Source organism: Aythya ferina (assembly GCF_964211825.1).
Source record: "Aythya ferina genome assembly, chromosome: Z".
NCBI classification, from domain to species: Eukaryota; Metazoa; Chordata; class Aves; order Anseriformes; family Anatidae; genus Aythya; species Aythya ferina.
Genome location: NC_140299.1, coordinates 12,768,805 through 12,791,515, shown reverse-complemented (window position 1 = coordinate 12,791,515; position 22,711 = coordinate 12,768,805). Strand labels below are relative to the sequence as shown.

The 22,711-nt window shown below is 35.5% G+C and overlaps 1 protein-coding gene across 1 annotated transcript in view; it reads right to left on the bottom strand.

Annotated features, from left to right (window-relative positions):
- Positions 1-22,711, bottom strand: part of SLC1A3 (solute carrier family 1 member 3) — a 62,193-nt gene that overhangs the window by 23,363 nt on the left and 16,119 nt on the right. Inside the window, exon 3 of the mRNA XM_084503117.1 lies at positions 18,461-18,598. Coding sequence (XP_084359243.1) covers positions 18,461-18,598 — 138 coding nt within the window. The remainder of the gene's footprint in view (positions 1-18,460; positions 18,599-22,711) is intronic.

Here is a 22,711-nt window from a genome sequence, read left to right as displayed (position 1 = left end):
GATTTCCTGAAACCCCATAAAGTACAAGTCTGAAATATAGTTCTGTATGCATTTTTGCATGAACCAATGGGACAAGCTGTCCCCAAATCTCAATTTAATTTATTCTTATATGAATATGGAAATTTAAATAATGAAATTCTATGTTTTAATAATTTTTACTGATCTATTAAGAACATTTGACAAATCTCACAGGAAAATTAGTAATTATGTTTGATCCAAAGTTACATGACTGTGATTAAGCCAAACTGACTAATGAAACCCATGGCTGGGATGTAGTAATGCAATTTAATGAGCCAATTAAGTGTCTAGAGAGGCTCTTGAAGGACCAGTAATGCCCCACAGCTTTGTAGTCCAACTCCACCAGAAAGCTATTCACTTTGCTTTTTGTAGGGTCATTTTTTCTGTCAGTCTTCTAAATCACCTCAGGATGTGGTGATTCATCCTAAGGTCATACAAACACCAAAATTTTTACAAGGGAAGCGGAAGGAGAGCATGTCCAGAGGCAGACAGCTAGCCTTTTTGGCAGCTCTTGGCAGCCATTACTTCAGGTTGTCTGTACTGTTAGACCACATCCTTTGCTATTTGGTAGCAGTGCTTCTAAAGTGAGTTCTGTGTTCCTCACTTTGCAGTGCTTATCTTTAAGCTGTCTCTGTTCTCACCACACAGTTGAGCAAACAACATGCACCAGCTGAACGACAAGGAGAGAACAAAAGGTGTGTAAAAGAACACCTGGGCTCTGGAGAGGTATGGAGGGCCATGGCTTCTCAAGCCAGCACTGCCTTCCAAAAAATCTGCATAAAGATAATTCCAAGAGACCACATAAACACTTAATTGAAGTGTTGTGCCTTTCTCTGTGGATTCTCTACCACTAGAGCAAGCAGAAAGGTTGCATATGATGAGAAAAAAAAAAAAAAAGAAGAAGAAGAAAAAAAAAACTTCTAGAGGATTCCACCCTACCATATGTATATATTTCTGGTATTCATAAAGCTATTGGCTTGAGTTACACCTGAATGCGGATGCTGGATACCTCTCAGTGATCACTGATGGTGAATCACTCAAAAATTCTGAAAGGTTTTGCACATGCAGTAACACAGTGATGCAGACTGAACATCATACTCCCATTGGGCCAATACTTCTTGACAGATACAGTGTACAAAATATGCTAGCAAATAGGTGTAATTTGTGCTTGGGGCAAATGTATTTCCTCCATCCCTTTCTAACTCTAAGGAAAAATAGTAAATACATTTAACTGACAATGTTCCTTTGGCCTTCATCCTCCTGTCTGCAGCTATGCTCTTCCAACTGCAGTTGGAGAAGGGTATGTATACTAAAACACAGTAAGATACTGTCAGAACAGTACTGATCAGTGTCAATGGTAGAAACCCAAATAATCTCCATTGGCTTCACAGTTATTTTTACCTTTCAGTTAACCATGGATAATGAAAGATTATTTTGTTGTCATTCATCACCAATATTGCTTTGTCAGTGGAATAAATTCATTTTAATGGTATGAACCTCTTTTTGGTTTCAGTGCACCAACAAAAGATATCTTATTTTTAAAAAATAAGGTAATTTATGTTGGAAAGTGTTTCCTGGTCAATCAAGTATAGTACTCTGATATAACAGGCAAATACATTATACAGTCTTGTTTATAAATTTCTCAAGCTTGAGGTTCAAATCAGTTGCTAATTTTACCTTAGCTATTCTTGTGGTAGTTTACTCCATAACCTTGCTCTCTTACTTAGCTTGCTTCCACAGTACTTTTTACAGTTGCACAAACAGCTTCACTTTCTTACTTTAAATTTCTTCTGTCTCAGGACTGTCAGTCACTGAAGGCAGGGAAGAATTCAGTAATCTTCCCCAGACAGTGGTTGTTGTTGCTAAATAATTTTAGACACCAAAGTATTACAACCCCCAGTAAAAGGAGATATGTAAATAGCACTTAGATGCTGCATTTATTGAGTGTTAGTGATATTTCTGTTACTGAAGGAAAATGGTGTACTATTATAAAGACCATAGTTTATTTACTCTCAGGGGCTGCAAGATACCAGAGTATGTTTGGAGAAGTACATTTCCTGAAACTCACATCTGCCTGAGAAGAAGCCTGCTGTGGGTCTGTTTAGATACCCATTTAACTCTTCGCATTATTCCATCTTTTGCTCACAGTGTTGGAATGTGCCAAACAATATGCTTTTTGAAGGGAAACTAGGGAGTAATTTATCTTCTTTATGTGTGCTAAGCAGAGCAGGAGGTAGAGGCAAGCAGGGATTCACAGCAAGCCATGGAGCAGTGATTAGTAACAGCTGACAGTCTCAAACCAAGACTCTCTTTCTTTGGTTACCTCATTGTAATAACAGAGTACAAAGGACTGACTGTCTTCAAGCCAAGAATCAGAGACCCAGGAAACCAGAAAATAGCAGCTCACATTTTTTATTTTATTTTATTTTTTTTGGTAACAAAACACTGCTGCTACCTGTACAGTGCAATTCTAAAAAGACATCATTTTATATCCAAGCATTTGGCCTAATCTTTCCTGTAAATAGGATTCTTGTTGGGCATAAAGCTACTCATTTTCTGTATCAGGAGTGAAACAATGAGCTCAGAACATTTGCCTAAGAAAAACATAATGTAATAAAATAATATAATAAGTAAGTTATTTCAGTTTGATCAGAAAAAAGTTCATTGTGGTAGCTGATAAGCCAAAGCATATTAAGATAGCTTGAATCCTACAGATAATGTTGTTATAAGACTGAAATAAGTATGCAGGTAGTTAAAGCAGACTTCTACTTTATTCTTCAAGGATAAAAATGCCACTTTTCACTTATTCTGAATATATTGCCAAAAATATCTACTTTAATGACAAAACATACTACATTCTGGTAAGATACAATTGATAAAGATAACCTGCCCTTCTGAATGCTGTTAAGTATGTTATATAGTACTCCGTAAACTTCATAAAACAGTACCTTAAAATACACGTGGAAGCTTTTAATCTGCTAAAAGGCAGGTCTGCGTTTTGGCAGACTGTGCCTGGAGCCCTTCAAAGACATGTTTTTGTATGTGCAGTACTTATTAAACAACATTCCACAGATGTACTGGGCTTCTGTTATCTGACTGGCTCTATATCACATGATGAAGCTGTAAACTATCTACTATGCTAACGCACTCCTGATCTAACTTAGCCGCTACTGCAAAACATAGTACGACATACTTTGGAATCCAGATGTGAGATTAAAGGTATCCCTAAAGGAACAGTAGCTAGTAATGCAGTCTAAAATGCATTTTGCTTTTACATCTTTAGTATGTAATAGATGTCTGAAGAGGCACATCTATTGAACTGCTATAAAAATGAAATGAACACAATTCTAGTCAGTGAAGTGCAAGATTTAAAAAACTGGAAAATTTAGGTTGCCTGACTTAAAAAAAATAGAAATATAAAGGTAGAGATGGATAAATCTTTGTTTGCAAACTGACATAGGATTTGAGGTACAAAATCTGTACCAAATACTTGTACCAATTTGTAATTTGTCACTGCTCTATGAAGGAGGCATCACCTTCTCACTCAAAAGGTGATCCAGCACTGATGGCCAGCCAATTTTTGGCTGTTCAATAAAACTTCTAATAATACAGTGATGGTATTTCTTATTTGGATGATTGCACACTAGAATCTGAAACTGATTAAGTTCATGCAGCAGCAATCATTTGGAAAGAAGTTTTGCTCACTTGGATGTGACTCAACTAAGATTTGAACCAATAGTGATGTGCTCCTAGTCTGTACAGTGACAACCTGTCCATCAGGTTTCTGCTCATATTTTAATTCTAGCAAAACTTTTAAAATATTGAGACTTCATCTTTCTTTACTAACTCAGCAATACTAGGGCATTTTGGGAAAGAACTGCATGACATTGCCTTTAGATATGTTAGCAACATGTGATTATTTTTTTTTTTTTGAACAATTTGCTTTCAAGCTAGCAGTTTAATCATCTGGTGCAGTTTTATCTATTGATCTTGCACAGAATTTATTTGAGCTGCTCATGGAGCTGCTGCTTACTATCTGTGATACAGACACTATACTGGTGTTTACGTCTTCTTGTAATCCTTTTAGTCTACTGTATTATTTCCCATTTGTCAGGCATTTTTCTTAGTTTGTACTTCTTTGCAACACTCCGTATACTTTTATAAGCTGTTCTTGATTGATTTTTACTTTGCTCCCTTCTTTTCTCTTCTTACACCTTAGGTATAATTTTAATTTCTGCCAAGTTGTAGTGCTATCTGCATTCACTTGAAGCACCACAAATCAGCTTGAATGGAGCTCCACGTTGCTGTTGCTGGTCTGTTCCCCAGACTGATTTAAAAATATCTGTTATCTATTTATGACAGTGAAGTCAGCAGTTTAGACATAACATTCTCTCAGTTTGGGAAGTTTGTCCTGAAAGACATTGCCACCAATACCACAGTGACTTTGGTGCAGCACCTAGTGTAGTGGGGCCTCAGTCTCTGATACTACAAATAATATGTACTGCTAGATAGTAATTTCTGTCTGTCAAAAGGAAATACACAGGATTGGTCCTTACCACCTCTTTTATGTCACTATTTGCATTAGAATTTGAACTTATTTGACAATATAGATTTTATTTAGATTCTTCTTTTTCAAAGAATAACATTAACTTGGATTTGATAACAAAAATTCTGCATATTTCTTTAATACCATCAAGACCTGAATCTTCCTTTAATAATGAATCTAGAAATAATCTGAGACTTCCTTTATCAATTATACAACACCTGTTTGAAGCATATGGGATCCAATGTAGACATCATTGCAGAGAAAATTGTAAAGACACTTTCAATTTTATGAACTGGCAGCTTTTTAAAACACCACTTATAATCTGCCTGCTAATATTTTAATAATAAATAAGAACATCCTAATTTATGAGATCACTAGCATATTTCTATGTATTTATTTATTTATTTTTACAGACCATAGGAGGAAGGAGGAAACAATGATTTAATTACACCTTATCTCTGTGCCAAGAATTTAAAAGGCAATGAACATGAATTTTAGCTTTTTTTTTTTTTTTTTTTTTTTGGGGGGGGGGTGGTTGGGCAGTGGGATTTTAATGCTGTAGAATCATAGAATAGAATGGCTCATGTTGGAAGGGACTTGAAGGATCATTGAACTCCAACTCACAAGGTCCACTGGTAACATGCCATATGTATACCACTAAGGAGTTATTACTTTCACTGCAACTAGTCCATTACACTTTAAATTGCCATTACACTTTGGATAATTTTTTTTTCATAGTTGGGTAATGATGTTAAGGCTGTTCTGAGAACTCATTATGAAAGTGTGGAACTGGAGTTTCATGTGAATGGGCTTTTGTTTTCCTTCTCTTCTCTCCTTTGTTTCTGTGACCTCTTGAACTCTGGGTCACTGATTCAGTTACAGCCTTGCAACATCAAAGTAGTACATTTTTTGCTTTGTCTTTCCCCACCTTACAGACTTGTAGGAGGCAGTAGGAAGAAGTTAAGTCTTCCTTTGGAATGCCTGACAGTAGCAATCAGTACTTTTTAATAATATTATTCAATTATTTTCTGAGATATTTAGGTGCTAAGTGTGGCTGAAAAAATTTTTTTTTGGCTTCTGTGATTCAAATGATATACAGAGCCATCTATGCATCATCTGTTTACAAGTAGGACTTAGCATGTGAATTTCTGTGAGAGGTATGAGGTACCAAAGAAAATAGCAAATGCTTTAAAACTGAACAGATGAAAGAGAAGATTTTTTTAGGTTTTGTTTTGTTTTTTAGGTTACTGTTATTTTTGGACTGTGATGTTAGCAGAACAGAGAAGAAGCTTATTTACTTTTTAATGATCTATTAAACATTGGACATCAAACATCTTGAATTTGAAAGCTTTATTTTCTCTGTGGTTGCAGGTCCTTTGCACAGCTTCATTAGCTGTGAGATAGACATTAGCAGGCTTAGTAAGCTAATGTTCTCTAGCTTTGTTTTCAGGGTCTGGGGAGTTAAGTTACTGCAATTGTAAATACTAGACAAAGCTGATTTTCAGTGCAAGAATGTATTCATTAATGAAACAGCCATTCATTAGGTGAACCCTTGACCAAAACTTATTTTTTCACTAGCTCTGAAAAGGAAATACATTTACTGGAGAATCTCTGATTTTATCAAATATTCAAATCTAAGTTAGAAGTGGGTGGTGAAACGTTAGAATAGAGTAAGTATTTAGGTTTGCATACAAGTAGACTGAGCTGTTTATGGAGGGAGGAAACAGTATCAGCATGTTAATTCTAGTGCAAATATTATACTTCTACTACTATGTTGTACTTTTCTTTTTCTTATCGACCACCAGTAAAGAGCTAGTGGTATAATTGCCTAAGGTGGAAAGGTGTAATTATCTGAAAAAAAATTGAATTATCTTTAAGTACGTTACCATTAAAAACCTGCTCCTGAAAACATGCTTAAGGCAACTTCATGAGGCCCTTCAAACTCCTCCATGAATAAAGAATACTGTTTAAAGGATAATACTAGAATTGACAGCTCTAACTACTCAAGAATTACATGTCAAGCTCTCTAAATATTGGAATAACTTAAAAATCAACATTTTGTAGAATACGTACTTCTTGTCTGACTCACAGGTTTTCAGGGTATAGTCTGCTGTTGAGTTTTTATTCACGTCCAAAGAATAAAAATATACTTAGATATTTGACATTCAGAGAGGATGAGTCTTTAAGAATATCATTAAGATCTGAACACTTCTGATGGCAGGAGAGTAGATCACTCCAATGTTTTCTTTATTCCCATATTTCATATTAGGTATTAGAACTGAATTGTTATTCAATTATGTAAAACTGGAAAGAATGTGATCTTTTAACTTCTTATATGGTATTGCCCCATAAATAATGAGATTATTTTTTTTTTTCCACAAGTAGTTCTGTATCATAATTTACTTCTCTTTGTAGACGATCATTGGTAAAACTCCTTCAGAGAAAGAAGTCCTTTCAAGAAAAAACCTATAGAGGTACATGGGACAATTGTATCTGATGAACTGAGGAGACAAAAGTTAAGAGCTAACTGTTCCAGCGGTTTTTCTTGACATTTTGCAAGATGTGCTCACAATAGCAGGAATTGAGTTTGTGATGCACTAAACTGCCCTGTTCTTCTAACTGTGCAAATGTCTGAGGAATCTGTGTTTGCACAGATTGCACATGTCCCTCTTTCAGATGGCAGTGCCATGCTTTGCAGTAATTTACTCTGTGTCAAGATGAGAAAAACTAAACACACCACCACTGTTGACCTGAGAAGTTCTGAGAGAGGCCACACAAGAAAAGCCAGCCTTGAGAACAATCATTGACCTGTAGAAATTTCTTTCTCGCTATTTCTGGAACTTTGATGGTACTTGCTACCTTCCAGGGACAGACACATGGGGCTTTTAAGTGTATTTGACTGTGTATTTGACAAAGTCAATGTAATTGACTTTGCTGTGGTATGTATCAGTGACAACTGTGCTCAGTCAGACCTATGGAGATCAAGTTCTAAAGAGAGTAAAAGGAAAAAGGCTTTGTGTAAATGGGGGAAAAAGTCATCAGGGTGGCCCAAGTAAAATATCTGAGGCAGTACATAGAAGTGACAGAGTATGCCCAGACGTAGACAAAATTAAACTTCCTAGAATAAATGATCACCAAAACCAGACCAGACCAAACCAAACCAAGTAGTGATTTCTGGAGCTGGTGGGTTGTTGTGTAAATTCTGCATCAATCTTCAGCAATATAACATCACCCTGGACTTACTTACATGAAGAAAACTAGATTAGACTCGTGTGAACCTGAAAAAGTCCACATCAAGAGATTTTCCACACAATTAAAACAGGCTGTCAATTCTGTAAAGAGATTCCATGTTTCAGCATACATTTTACTGTGTTCATGGCTGCCTCAGGCACTAATTTAGAGACAACTTTGCAACAGACAAATAAGGAAAAGATACCATACCCTATGTCATGTATCTGTAGAAAGCTATCAGCTATTAAAAGTAACTGTGACACAACTGGAAAGCAATTCCTAGCAACCAGGCAAGCTCTTAAATTGCAATGATATCTTCTGAGAGTGTCTTCACTGCATATATGATGGCCTTATATATAGATTATATATGATTACCTTTTGTTGCATTCATTTCTCAAGGTCTGAACCAGAGGATACAAAATATATTCAGAAATAACTAGGAAGAAAAAATAAAGAAGAAATATGCACTAGTAGAGGCACCTGGTTAAAAAGAATTATAGTGGATGCAGGATTTGCTTTGTGACTGTAACATGCAGCTCATATCCCAGACATTGATGATTGTTATATCTCTAGTCTCAACAAATCTTTCCCCAGCTAGAAATTTCTGTCCTCACTATCTGTTTTCTCCTCCTCAACTTCCCTCACCAGTGAATGGCGATGAATGACAAACTGCTAGCTGAGCAGTCTTCCTCCTCTTCCAGACAATCAAATATTTCAATGGAACTCAGACCCCAGGCTTGAGTCTTGTAGTTTCTGTGGTGTGCAATGGCATTCCTCATTATCAATTGCTCAGGTGGGGCACTCAGCAGCACTGTCCAGAGACAGGTGTTTAATATGTCTGCCCCCAGTAATGATGACAAAGTTGAACCTGTTTTAGAGAACTCTTTAATCCAGATATATAGCTAAAGGGCAGCATATAGCAGATCCAGTCATTACATTTAATTTCCCAATTAAACTGGAATAATACATTAAAGGCCAACAATTGCCCATTATCAAAACATGGAAAAAGAATAATTGAGGGTGAAAACAATGGTAGAGTACCTAAGGAGAGCATTAGAGTCTCCTGTTTTCGAGAGCTGACAACCTTCTGCTTATACACATAGGGTTTGGTCTGCAGATGGCCCTTCTGCAGCAATCTGTGCAGCTAATGCAGGAAGTAATTTGTGTCTGTCAGATTTTATAATGTTGATGAAAGGATGATGTGCATTACTCCTGCTGGTGAGCAAGTACTCCCAGTAGTCCTGGTGTCCCCAGAATGCACCCTCAGGAACATTCTTGATTGAGGGAATGTTCTTGGTTGTTTAGATGTTTCTGTTCTACACGAGTGGTTATGGCAATTATCTTTGTGCTGCCTGTGTTATATCAAAGACAAACTGACAAAGAATCAACTATGATGGAGTTGCACTCATGCATGAGAACTAGGGATGCAGACCATGGCATTCCAGCTACAGGTAAAGATGTGAAAGCAGTAGAAAAGCAAAAGCCGCAAGCTTAATAGTCAATGGTGGCTGTATCTGTGAACTCTCCAGTTTCATTTTGAAACTATTAACCTATGGCTTGTACCAACATGCAGCACAATTTAGTTGTGTGCTGTGTGAAAAAAAAGTACTTCTTTTATTATAAATGTGCTCCCTGATTATTTTCATTGGACACCCTGTGTTTCCTTTATTATGAAAAATTATTATGAAAAATCATTATGAGATATAATAGTACTGCTCCATCTAAGCTTCTGCAAATGATTCATGAGTTGTGTAGACTTTTATGGCAATGTTCCACACCAGTTGTACCTTTTCCAAGCTGAAATGCTGTAGTCTGTTTAATCCCTCTTTGCATGTCACTGCAACGCCTTACAACTAGTAAGCCTTGTCACCTTCTCTGTACTGTTCATAGCAAATCTGAGAATGCTTTCCTCTGTACTAATGACCAATTGAGAGCTAATGATTAGGCATATTATAGCTGTAGTATGGTTGCCTTTCCCAGGTGTATTACTTTGCACTTGGCACCATTCTAAATCATCTGTCATTTTATCACAGTCATTCACTATTGAAAACATAATTCTTTACAGTTTCAGTCTTCAATACCCTGAATAAAATGCTTGCTCTCAGTGTCCTAATTCCTGAACTGCTGAGGAGACATGTTTTTTGTATTTTGTACTAAAAATTGTACAAAATGCAAACCCAAGTCTTTTCCACTTACAGTCTAGCGTAGCTAATTTTATGTTTCATGATATTTTTGTGGTTTTTACTTTTCATGTATGTTGTTTTTGTAATCAATTCAAATGTATTTGCATTAAAATAATTTGAAAATAATTAAGAAATTGTTATAAGTTGTCTCTAAGATACTTTAAGTCCTCTTGCATTTGATAGGAACAGGAAATAAATGGAGAGATATGCAATTATTAGTAAAGAGTCAGTGTGGGTTTACAATGTTCCATTAGTGCTCAAGCAAGAAGTGTTGTTACAAGCTCTTCCTAGTGGTTTTTATTTTATTTTATTTTATTTTATTTTATTTTATTTTATTTTATTTTATTTTATTTTATTTTATTTTATTTTATTTTATTTTATTTTATTTTATTTTATTTTATTTTTATTTTTTCCCTGCCAGTGACTTCCTGTCAGCAAGGAAAGTCTTGATGTAATGTATTTACATAAAAAATCAAAACAAAGCCTTTGTTGGTGGGAGTTAACAGCTAAATTGGAAACCTATGGAGAACACAAATTGAATAACAGTGTGTAGTGACCTGTGAAACAGGTCATTTAGTTGTGAAAAGACTAAAAGTAGTGGTTCTCTGAGAAAAGCTATATTTTGTGGTGAAATTTAAATCAGTCTTTTATTAAGATCTGTATGCAAACTTAAATGACTTTAGAGAGTATTTTGAATTTTACTTTCTTTAGGTATAACTGACTTCTTCATGAATAACCCTTGCTGTTTCTGTATTACTGTTTTTTAGAGAATAAGACTTCCAAAACTATGTTACTGCTTACTTTCCACTTTTTAGGTATAAACAGATTTTATTTTATACACTGTCATTTTATGCAGTAAATTCATTTCACTGAGTTCTAATTTTGAGTGGTATCTGAGTTCACTTGGGATTGTTCTCTGAAAATCTTGTGAGGAGAAATTCTGGATATTTCCTATTGCAAAAGTGTTTAGAAGTGAGATTATCATTTTAAGTGTTCATTTTATGATTCTTTTTCCTTCTGTAGCTCCTTGCTTTCAGTGTTTGCATATATGTAAATTAAGGTATATAGGATTTGCTGAGTAAGAAGCTCTATCCAAAGTTTTTTTTTGTTTTTTGTTTTTTTTTTTTTTTTTTTTTTTTTTTTTTTTTTTTTTACTTTACAAATACATATAACGTGTCAATCATTATTATTTTCTACCATTAATGGTTAGCAGAATGCTTTCTGACCTACAACTGGGTTTAGTTCATTTCTTGCTGGAACAATTTTTATGTAGAAACATGTTGAGGAAATATGTTTTGAGGAAACATATGGGGAAACCTTGAGGAACTCATGGTCAAATTGAATTCCAACATCTTGAAAGATGATACTTCTAGGTGCTGAATAGGTTCCAGTCTACCTTTTTATTTTCTTAATGATATTTCAAAATGCAGCTGCCCTGTTAGACTCATTTTTTAACTTCTAAAAGCGTTTGTCCAAATTGTATTAGAATTACATGACATAATTATTAAATGTATCCTGCCAACATCCCTTTAAAAACTGTGTATAGGAGGGTTCCAATGTTTTCATCTTTTAGTACTTGTCTAAATAATGATTATTAGAGGTTATATATCAAACTTGATAGACATTTGGTTTAAACAGTAGTACAAGTACTAAAGATCTGGTGTTTGCAGTAGTGGTAGAGTAGTAAAATGTGTATAAAGTGTCATCCTTCTTCCTTCTACTTTTATGAACATAGTGTAAAAATTACTTCTCTAGCAAAGTGCTTGTAGATTTGTAGGTGCTGTTGGCCCTAATCTACCATACACTTCAAGATGAAATTGTAGAACTTGGATCTATACTAGTACTGATATTTCTTCTTATTTATTTATTTATTTATTTTTATTCCTGCAATTGATTGATCCTATTTACAAGATTAAGTATTTTCAGAAACTTATTAACCTGCATGGCCATATTTTCATCCATGGAGAACATGTGTGTCTCTTTCTGGAGACACACAAATCAAAGTGTGAGTTTCCCTTTATTTGTGGAAAAAGTATTTGTCATCCAGTTATGCAAACTGCATATGTAAATATACATATGAATGCATAAACTGATGTGTGCATGAAATTTAAAAGTAAATAAAATTAAATCTTCCATACAATTCATTTTTCATGGCAATGACATGCTTATATAATATGGGGGAGTGGGAAGATGGAAAAATTGCCTGAAAATATGTTATTTGTTTAATAAAATATTTTGTATTAAAAGAAAGGCATAAGAAAAAAACAAGTTCTTAGGATGTTCATTGATTGGTTTCTCTTAGCAAGTTTACTACTACATATCTACAGGCAACTCAAATACATTGGTAATCCAGAAGGTGCTTCATTCAAAGACAATCTGTCAGTTCTGTTCTTCTGTCCCAACTAGACTCAACTAAGATCAGTATAAAATTTCCCATTGATTTGATAGGTTTTGATTGTTCTTATTTCTAAAATAATTTTGTGAGGACATACAAAATCAGTGAATTTTGTAAATGTTGGAAAAATTGCAATTTTTAGAATTTGGATGTGGATTTATTGCTCTGGTAACCAGCTAAATTTAACAGACAGGGCCTAATTGTTTTTCAGTTGTCATGTATGTATTATATGAACTGAATCAGTAATATATTTCTTAAGCTGAAACATGGAAAAGTAAGACTGATTTTTGTAATATTTTAGGCTTCCAGCATTACTGTGGGTGCCCAAGGTGTTTATAGGTCTGTTCTGGTGGTATGAATTAAAGGGAATTCCTTTTTCTTCCTGGGAAAAGAATATTGCTGACTCCAAAGTATTTGTTCCCTCTCTGGAATCCTGCTAGTGCTGTGCTAAGACTCAGTAGAACAGACATAAGGATTATGTACATGTTTATACATACGGAAATCAGGAAGACATTTCCCATCTGTTGAAACATTTCTGGGTGAAAACAAAAAGCACCTGGGACCTTGTAAGTGATAATATTTTTCCCACAACAGACTTGTCAGTGAGAAGACAGGAGAACACTGGAACTACTTGGAGACTTTATGCAGTGTGGCTTCTGCTTCTACAAAACTAGACACAGGTTGGATTCCCAGCCTGTTCCTTGAAGAGTTGATGCAGAGGCCTCTTTATGAAACCTTCCTATTATTTTTTGTTCTCTGATGTGGGAGGTTAGAAAAAAAAAAAAAACAAATTCAAAATTCTGGCACTTTATGTTCACTGCTACTGATTTAAAGTGTTAATAAGGGACGTTACAAATGTCAAAATGAGAAATGCTTATAATTTACTGGAGAAAGGATGTATTGATAATATTTAATGGTATTTGTATCCAGTTACACTTGATGGGTACTGTCTCATATATTGGAAAGGCAGATATAAAACATCATTTCTTAAATTTAATAAGTTGGGACTATAGTCTTTTCTAGAATTATGTCTTTATGGATACTGGATACAGCTTCTATATGGATGTGGAAGGCTGTGCTATTGTATTACAGTTCACTGTCATACAACTTAGTTTAGGTCCATCACATCATATGCTATCTTCAGGAGAAATTATATTTAACATCATGGCAAATACATTCTTGTTAAACAGATGGATCTACTAAAACAAATAGTCAATTAATGCATATCTGTTTTTTGGTGATATCATCATAACTAGCTGAACATTAGGTGTAACATTAGGTGTAGCTTTTCTGTAGCAACTGGCTCAGTGGTGGCCCCATAACATTCTTGCTGTAATTATATGCTCAAGTTTATTTCCATCTCCACAGTGATATAAATACAATAGCTATACACTTTGTGTCTGCTGAGCCACGAAAACTTAATGTACCTGTCTCAATTAAAATTTTCAGTGTATAGTCATCTCTGCTATGCAGTAGATATAAATAAATAACTAAATAAAAGAAACCAACACACACCTTTGCCAGCACTACATCTGAAAAGAGAAAGAAAGTACAGATACAAAAAAGTAACATGATTTGCCCAAGGTTACACAACGTCACAGCATTAATTTTCCACATTTTATATCCCTAAGTTGCTTTGAGCAAAACTGGGCTTTTCACCAGTTGAATCTGTGTTCATATCCAGATGCTGCATTTTTCCTGAGCTACATAAAGGAGTGGCTTAGAAACTATTTCTCATTCAGTTATTTCGTTGAATATTATCTTTGCTTCATTATAGGTATTTTCAAACAATTTAGCATTAATGATGGTCTCTGCTTGTGTTTCAATTTTTTACTTGAGGCACTCCACGTGCCTTTGCTTTTATTTTGCTGAAGTGATAGACCATGTTCCTTGCTACTTGCTTTTAGCATTTTCACCATTTGTTGCACAACATTGATAGCTGAAATCAGGGGCATCCTACTTACATCTGTGGTTAGTTAACAGGACAGTAACAAACCACACATGGAAATTCCAGCTCTCTGTACTTTATAAACTTCTTCTGTAGTTTGTGTAGGGGTAAATACTATGCACATGTTGAAAAAGTCTGGGGACAAAAAGTGTGATGCCTCTGGCTTTGGGAAAGGAAAGTCAGTTGTGTCTCCTGCAGTTGTCGGTTTTGCAGTCTGACATTGAAAGGCTACATCAAAGACTGAGAAGTTTCTGTATCTTCCAGAATCCATGGAAGAGGATCATGTCATAATTGGAATTAGAATGGGAAATTAATATCAAAGAAGACATACTATGAACTACAGATTGTTTTAATCTTTGAGGTAATTTTTCCACACTGATCCTTGACATATATAGTAAAACACATTGTATGTTTTACTATACAGCCTGCATTTGTATAAGGTAATTCACAGTCTTATTTTTTTGTGCACACAAAATCCTGGTCTGTGATTGAACTTCATTTATCAGCATTGCTCCCATTAACACTTCAGGCAAACATTATCACCTACTGCACAGTGTGTTTCATTGGTACTCATGATCACAATCTTTGCTTGATTCTATTGCTGACCAGATATATCATTTTTGGCAGTCAGTAGACCACTCTGTTTCATTATTTTCACATTCCTTTTCTTTGAGCTTGATTTAAGATAGAAAATATTCCAGGGCTGTTTTCTTACTGTGTTTGACTGATGTGCAGATTGACTGGGCTTTCATCCTTTGCTGGACTAACAAAGGTACCTGAAAGAAATGCACTGGATTTAATCTTAGTTTATTTTCATTAAAAGTAGTGGTCCAAGCTTCCAAAATTTTGGGGAGAGATGGAGCATGTCTGTTAAACTGAACTGTGATAATAATTGCGCAAAATGTTTACAAATAAGTCTTAGAAATCTTCTTTAGTTTTATTCTTTTTATATACATTATGATCTAACTACGCTTTTTAATGACTGGTCATTAGTAATTTTCATAAACTTTCTGCCTAAATGAAGCATGCAGACAAAACTTGTGGGCCACTTATTAGAGCTGGAATTTTAATGGCATGATGTTCTTGCTGTAAACAGCTCAAAAAAAATGTTAACATATAGTCTTTGTAATGTAAATCTTGCAGCCTTTGCCTTTTTCATGATGAGTTGAATTGTTAGCATATGCACATACATTTCTTTTATAAAATTATTAGGGACAATGTATCTTTTAAAATAATTATGTCAAGTAAATTGTTTATGTCAAATGCTTCGAGTTATAGTAAAATAAGAAAGTATAAAATATTCTGAACTCCTATAAATGCAGCAAATTCAAAACAGAAGTGGAACAAAACTGTCAGCCTTGTGTTTGTACAAGAATTCAGTCCAGACTTATTTGTAAAATAACCCAAAATGGGAATATTCTCTATGTCGTTGTTTATTTTTGTTGACTCCCATATACTATGCCTTAACTTTGCCCTAGGCTTTGTAAGAAACACTGATTGGGAATGCTGACTTAGGAGTTCTCACATTTGTAAGACTGTAAAGACCAGCATAGAATATGCATAGGATTTGTGCCTAAACCACAGAAGATGAAGAATACAGATATTAATATAATCTCATTTTCCTATAAACAATAAAAGATGGTGAAAGGTATGCAAATAACCTCAATTTTCTCCCAAGCAGATGTTAGTACATGCCTGGTAACATAAACGTCAAAAGATAGAATCTCATGGAGAAAACTGTATACCTGCTTGAGCCACATGCAACAGTGGTAAGTCACAAGTCAAATGTGAATTAAAACTAAATGGGATTCTGAAACTTTTCTTTAGTGAAAGCACCAAAATGGTCTTTAGAGAAATGTGTCAGAGCTGACTTAACCATTGACTTCACCATGTTTACCTTGTGAGAGACTGTGAATGAGACTGTCAGAACTGTTTACCTGAAGAACAAGGCTCCTCACTTAATCCATTTATCTGTCTCTAATGTAACAACCCATACCTTCGATAACTATTGCTTCATTTTTATTCTAATTTATTTGCCTTTCAAAGAGTTTGCAAACAAATGTCAAGCCTATTTCTAATACTTCAGACATCATATGTTCTGATACCTGTTATATTGCACACGCTTACATGAATGCAAATGGAAACCCAGAACATCATCTCTGGGAGATATTGTCATGTCTACAAACAGTAAAAATATTTATTCAGATAATTTGCAGTGGGAAGAAATAATTACATTATCAGCATGTAAGACCCTGGAGGAATCTTATGGTTATGGCTTTGCCAAACAAAATACAGGAAATAAGAGACTTGGCTCATGGATTCACCACAGAGTGGTCTTAAAACTGATTTAAGAAGGATAAGACTTTTATCCAATGAATTAACCTGTAATGTGTGAAACAAATACCTTGATAGTGTCTATGAAATTGTACAGTAGTATAGCTGTAATGGTTATAAATAATGTGCTAAATAAGGTGTCACTCAGTGTAGAAAATAATTTTTCTAAAGTTTTTAGCAAAAAAAGAGTGAAATTTTATCCAATAAAGAAGGATGTGGTATTGTTGTATTTATGATTTATTAACTATTATTATTATTTTATTTATTTTTTAAGAATCAAATGCTTCATTTGGAAATTGCTTTGAGTTTTCTGTGATAATTCCCTTCCTGACTAAGGAAATTTAAACTCTTGTTATTCACCCTGATAATAAGTGTCTGTACTTCAAAGGGAAATTCTAAGAATAATAGACTCCACAAGGGAAACACTGTGAAGCAACTGTATAATAAGACAAATCTTACAGGTAGATGACATTCTCTTTGCCAGAAATCTTGATATAGTAATGTAAAAGAATGTTACCAAAACCAAAAGAAAACAAAACAAAAGTCAGAAAGAAGGGTATTGTTTCAATACACGGATGGAAGATTCTTTCCAGACTAGAATTAGCTGGAAACTCATTGTTTTGGTATTTTGATATTTGGTATGTTTTTTATTGCAAGGCCACATCCTTGTGACACCTGTGACTCTGGATCTGGAGATCTATGCCTGAACAAAGGGTTTCTACTTAGAATTTTGAAAGTAAGTGAACTCAAGTCCTTATATAGGTTGATCTACCAAACTTCCTTTTTTTTTTTTTTTTTTTTTTTTTTTTTTTTTTCTCTGCAGCTCTTTCAGGGAAACATTATAGATGTAGGTTTAGAAGGAACTGAGCAGGTAATTTCTGCTGCAATAACTCATCCTACAAAATGGAGCAGCAGGAGTAGCAGCAGGAATCTCAGCTGACACTGAAGAAAGGTAAATGTCTCTTCCTTTCTATTTTCAACAGTTCTTCTATCAATGCCTAGCCAGCTTGGGGAGTTTTTTGGAGGTGAAAGGGGCGAGAAGACAGTGAGGAGATATGAGAAATAATGGGCAACAGAATTATACACTGGTTGGGAATAAAACCTGTTATTGTTTCTACTACAAGATTCATAAATTTATCTAGTTTCAGTATTCATATAATACGTGTATACAGAAGCAAGCTTTTCCTTCTCCTTGAAGTATGTGAAGGCAAACAATTTTACAACTCCGAATACCCTAGTTTTCTGCTGTTAGATTAACAGTTTATATATGTACGTAGTCTTAAGTGTCCTTGAAATTAGGGTCTGGACTCATTTGTATTTTACAGGAGATCCTAATATTAAAATGTTTGAAAATCAGTGGAATAGAGTAAGGCTTAATTTTCAGAGGATCCAGAGGCAATGAGGTAATATGTTGGGTGTTTAGGCCCTAGAACAACACAGCAAATGCTATGATTAGTTTCTCCAAGATGTACCACTAATTTGCTGATAGTGTAAAGTATTTACTTTCTTTTTTTTTTTTTTTTTTTCTTCAGATAATTAATAGGATAAACACATCACAGTTACATCCTGAATATCCATAAAAGAGAGGTCTTTCATGAAACTTAGGTGGAATGGCAAGACATAAATGATCACATGAAATTAACAACAGAAACAGTGTTTCCTTCCTTCCCTCCTTCCTTCCCTGTAATTCTTAATGCTTCTGTTCTAGCACTTGGAATATTTTTTTCTGTTGTTTCGTTATTCACTGTGTACATGTTTATCAATGTAATTAAAAGAAAACTTCAGAATAATTTTTTTTTGCTTACCTGTGACTAAGCTGGACACAATTAGTGGCAAGACCAGCATTTGCAGCATTCTCATGAGTAGTTCTCCTGGAAAGGAAAAGTACTTGACTTCCCGATAGCTCATCTTGTATGAACGGAGAGAAAATCCAAGAATTACACCTGGAGAGAGAGAAAAGATAGTCATAATGTTATTTTATAGTAGTAGTAACATCTAAACATGTATATGTATATATTAGTTAGTTGACATACCTGATTGCAATATGCATTTTTTACTATGCTCTGGATTGCACTCCTGATTTGCTCTCCCAAATATCAGCTACTTATATGAGTAGTCCTACTGAAGCCAATGAATTATTTTTCACTGTAACAGATCCAGAAGGTTGATTGCATTTCAATTTTATAAAATCAGGATTTGTGTAAAAGGTACATTTTGAGTGTTAATGAAAGGGAAACAGTCTCTACGACTGCAGCAGAGTGCTTTGACTTCTGAGATTTTGAGTGTAATCATATATGAAATGCATATGTATACTAGTCACCAACTCTCAGAAGTCTTGTTCATGCCTGTTTTCTCTGTTGGGCCTGATCCTGTAGACATGCTTCAGATTGGATGAGATAACCAGGAGAGACTTAGCTGAGAATCCCCTTGTGGTTAGGTCTTTACCCAGCAAAACAGCACCAGGATATAAGTAGGCTTTACACATGCCTACCTTCAGACGCACAAGCACATGCAAAGAAGCATTTAATGGGTGTTACAAGGTCTTGCTGGATAATTAAGTGGTGGGTTTCAATGCCTGAGGCTGTGGGGTGAGGGAGTGCCTAAATCCATTTATCTTGCTAGGAACAGATAAATGGTACTTGACAGATATTTAAAAATGGAAGCCATAGGCAGGCTGATGTGTGGCAACTCACACTTCTCAGCTGGGACTTCCTCACCTGGCATGAATTGCCTTATTTTCTTACTTCATTATTTGCTTAATTAACACTACTCATTACAATGTGCTGAGCAGTAAGTAGTTTGGTGCCTATATGATGTAGGTCTTCTATATCCAGCTGAGCAACACATAGCTGTATCTTGAGCACTCCTTAACGATACAGGTAGTGAAATTCAACTATCTGTCTTTTGCACTCCTGACTTCTTGCCCACTGTCTAGCACTGTCATTTATGCTAATTGCCCCTGTATAGAAAGTTGGATCAGAGAATTGTTACTGTTGCAGAAATAATTTATTTTACTGGGTTAATTTTCAGCCAGGTCAAATCACTGAGGTGACTTGTTCGCATGGCTGCACAAGATTTGGTAGCTCCACAAAGGAATAGGTAGAAATGTGCCTTGAAAAAGTGTGACTGCCCTTTTTGGCAGCCAAGTAAACTCAGGTGTCCTAAAACTTTTAATGGAACTGCATCCTCAGTGATGATAGGCAGTAGAGCACTCAGGTTCACTTCTAGAGCTGATGGTGCAATAACATTGACTAGGTCCAGTTCTTATCACTTCATGCTTTTTGTTTTTTTTTTTTTTTTTTTTTTTTAAACAGGATTTTTGATTTGTAAATCTATAAATCTATACAGTAGATAATATATTTGTGTCAAAATTTTGCAAGGTAAAATATACAGTTATGCCTCCTCTACACCAGCTCATTACCATCTGCTGGTGATAAAACCCTCATATTAGTGACCCCTGTCTGTCTGATCATGCTGCTAGGGATTTAGCAGATTGTTTAGGTTAGAAGAGTCCAGAAAAAAGTAGGACAGAAAACTCCAATATTACAGGATGGAGGAAAAGTGATTAGAGTACAACTGGAACAAATCATGGAGTTCACACTACAGAAGAGAGGTATGGTAGTGGAAAGTATTTATTTTAGCCTCATTCATATTCCATGGACTCAGGTAGTTAAAGTGCATTTTGCATAGATTATTTTTAAAGTAAAAGTAGATCACAAACCACATAGAGAAAGGGTCTCAGAAAACCTGCATTAATGTTCCTTTATTTTCAGTAATATTTTAAATTCCACTGCAGTGTTACTGCTTATTTTCTTTTTATATGGAAAACACATTTCTCAGATATAAAGAATTCATCTGGACCCTTTGTTTCTGCACTTAATGAGCAGTACATTTTGACAACTGGATAACAAGCAAATAGAGATAGACCAGTCTCTTACTTAGGCTGCAGTCCTGCAATTAGTTCCACATGGATTAATCTCTGCACCAGTACAAAGCCTCTGTGAAGTTAGTGAGGGCTTCTAAGGCTGCTATAAGAACTAGTCCTTATGCTATACTGTAAGGGCTTTATTATCTGGTCCTCTACTGTCCAAGCTGTACAAAGTGCGTTAAGAAAGAATCAGGGCCCAAGCAGATGGCCGTTTCATTGAGTACTGTTGGTAGTGAGAGTGAGTTCCTGAAGCACCATGCAAATCTGTTGAGCTTTTTTTTTTTTTTTGTCCTAATATGTTTTGTGCATTATTACAGTATTGCCCACCACTGCAGTTTACTAGAAAAAAATTCTACTACATGGAAGGAATGTGCCCTGGTGACCTGGGCTGACATCTGATGGTTACTAATTCTTTAGCCTTAATCTTAGCATTGATCTATGTGAAGCCAAAACAACTTCCCCTGACTCAGTTTCCCTACCTGTAAAATATAATTACTATTGCTTCAAAGGCCTGAAAATTGTGTTAACATAGTGATCTTGAGTACAGAAGAAGGAATTTAAGAAATGAATTTTTTGTTTTTAGTCTGTTAAAGAAAGAAGAATAGCATGGTTTTACCATCCTCTCTTGATTTTAGAAAATATGAAGAATAAATTTCTTTTTCAGTTCTCAGTTTAAATATCTAGGTACTAGATATTAACTCATGTCAAAGTTTTATTAACAAAAAAATATAAGATTGAAGCAGACAAGTGGAAGTTGATAAGATAGCTCTAAATTTAGGGCCAACGTTCACAGGTTTAAAACATTTATGATAACATGATAATTTAAAGACAGGCACAAAGAAAAGTATCAACATGAATTTTGGAAATTAGACATGGTATGAGGTACTAAACTTTTGGAAGTTGTACAGTATTTCAACAAACATCCACACCTGTGCATGGTTAGTGTTGTACTGATAAGCGAGCCCCACAGTCAAGACTGAGAAGAGTAAATACTGGAGCTGGCCTTTCTCTGTAAAAGTTTCAAGTTTCTGATTAATTCTGAAAATTGTAATGAAACAAAGCCTTGTGTGAAATATGCTCCCACAACCTGTTGTGCAGGTTTCTGTCTGCCCTCAATAACAGAAAAGGACAACTAATCTAAGATATTAGAGCCTAACTTCCCAAATGGTAAATGGTTGTCCTGGTTTTAGTTAGGACAGAGTTAATTTTCCTCCTGTGAGTGTATCACATCCCCTATCATGCACCAGCTTCTGGGAAAGTCGAACGATACAGTGGACTATTAAAGATTACACTGAAAACAATGGGTGCTGGGACATTCAACAATTGGGATACACATTTTGCAAAAGCCATCTGGTTAGTCAATACTAGGGGATCTGCCAGCCGAGCTGGACCTGCCCAATCAAACCTGTTTCATACTGTAGAAGGGGATAAAGTTCCTGTAGTTCCTTTAAGAAATGCGTTGGGTAAGACAGTCTGGGCTACTCCTGCCTCAAGAAAAGGCAAACCCATTCGTGGGATTGCTTTTGCTCAGGGACCTGGATGCACTTGGTGGGTAATGCAAAAGAATGGGGAGGTCTGGTGTGTACCTCAAGGGGATTTAATACTGGGTGAGAATAGACCATGAGTTGAATTGTATCATGTTAATTATTATATAATACTGTATATTGTCAATACCATGATTGCTATATACCCTAGATGAAAATGGTGACTAATTAGAATGTATTAGAAAGAGTGTAACCTGAGCATGACATAAATGGTATGGAATAAGGGGTGGATATATGTCCTGGTTTCAGTTAGGACAGAGTTAATTTTCTTCCTAGTAGCTGGTAGGGTGCTATGTTTTGGATTAGGATGAGAAGAGTGCTGATAACATGCCTGTGTTTTAATTGTTGCAGAGCAGTGCTTACACCAACTCAAGGACGTTTCAGCTTCTCACTCTGTCCTGCCAGCGGGCAGGCTGGGGGTGCAGCAGGAGCTTGGAGGGGACAGACCCAGGCAGGACAGCTGACCTAAATTGGCCAAAGGGGTATTCCATACCATCTGACATCATGCTGAACAATATATAGGGGTGGTTAACCAGGGAGGGGTGGGCGGTTGCTCGGGGTTAGGCTGGGCATCGGTCAGCGGG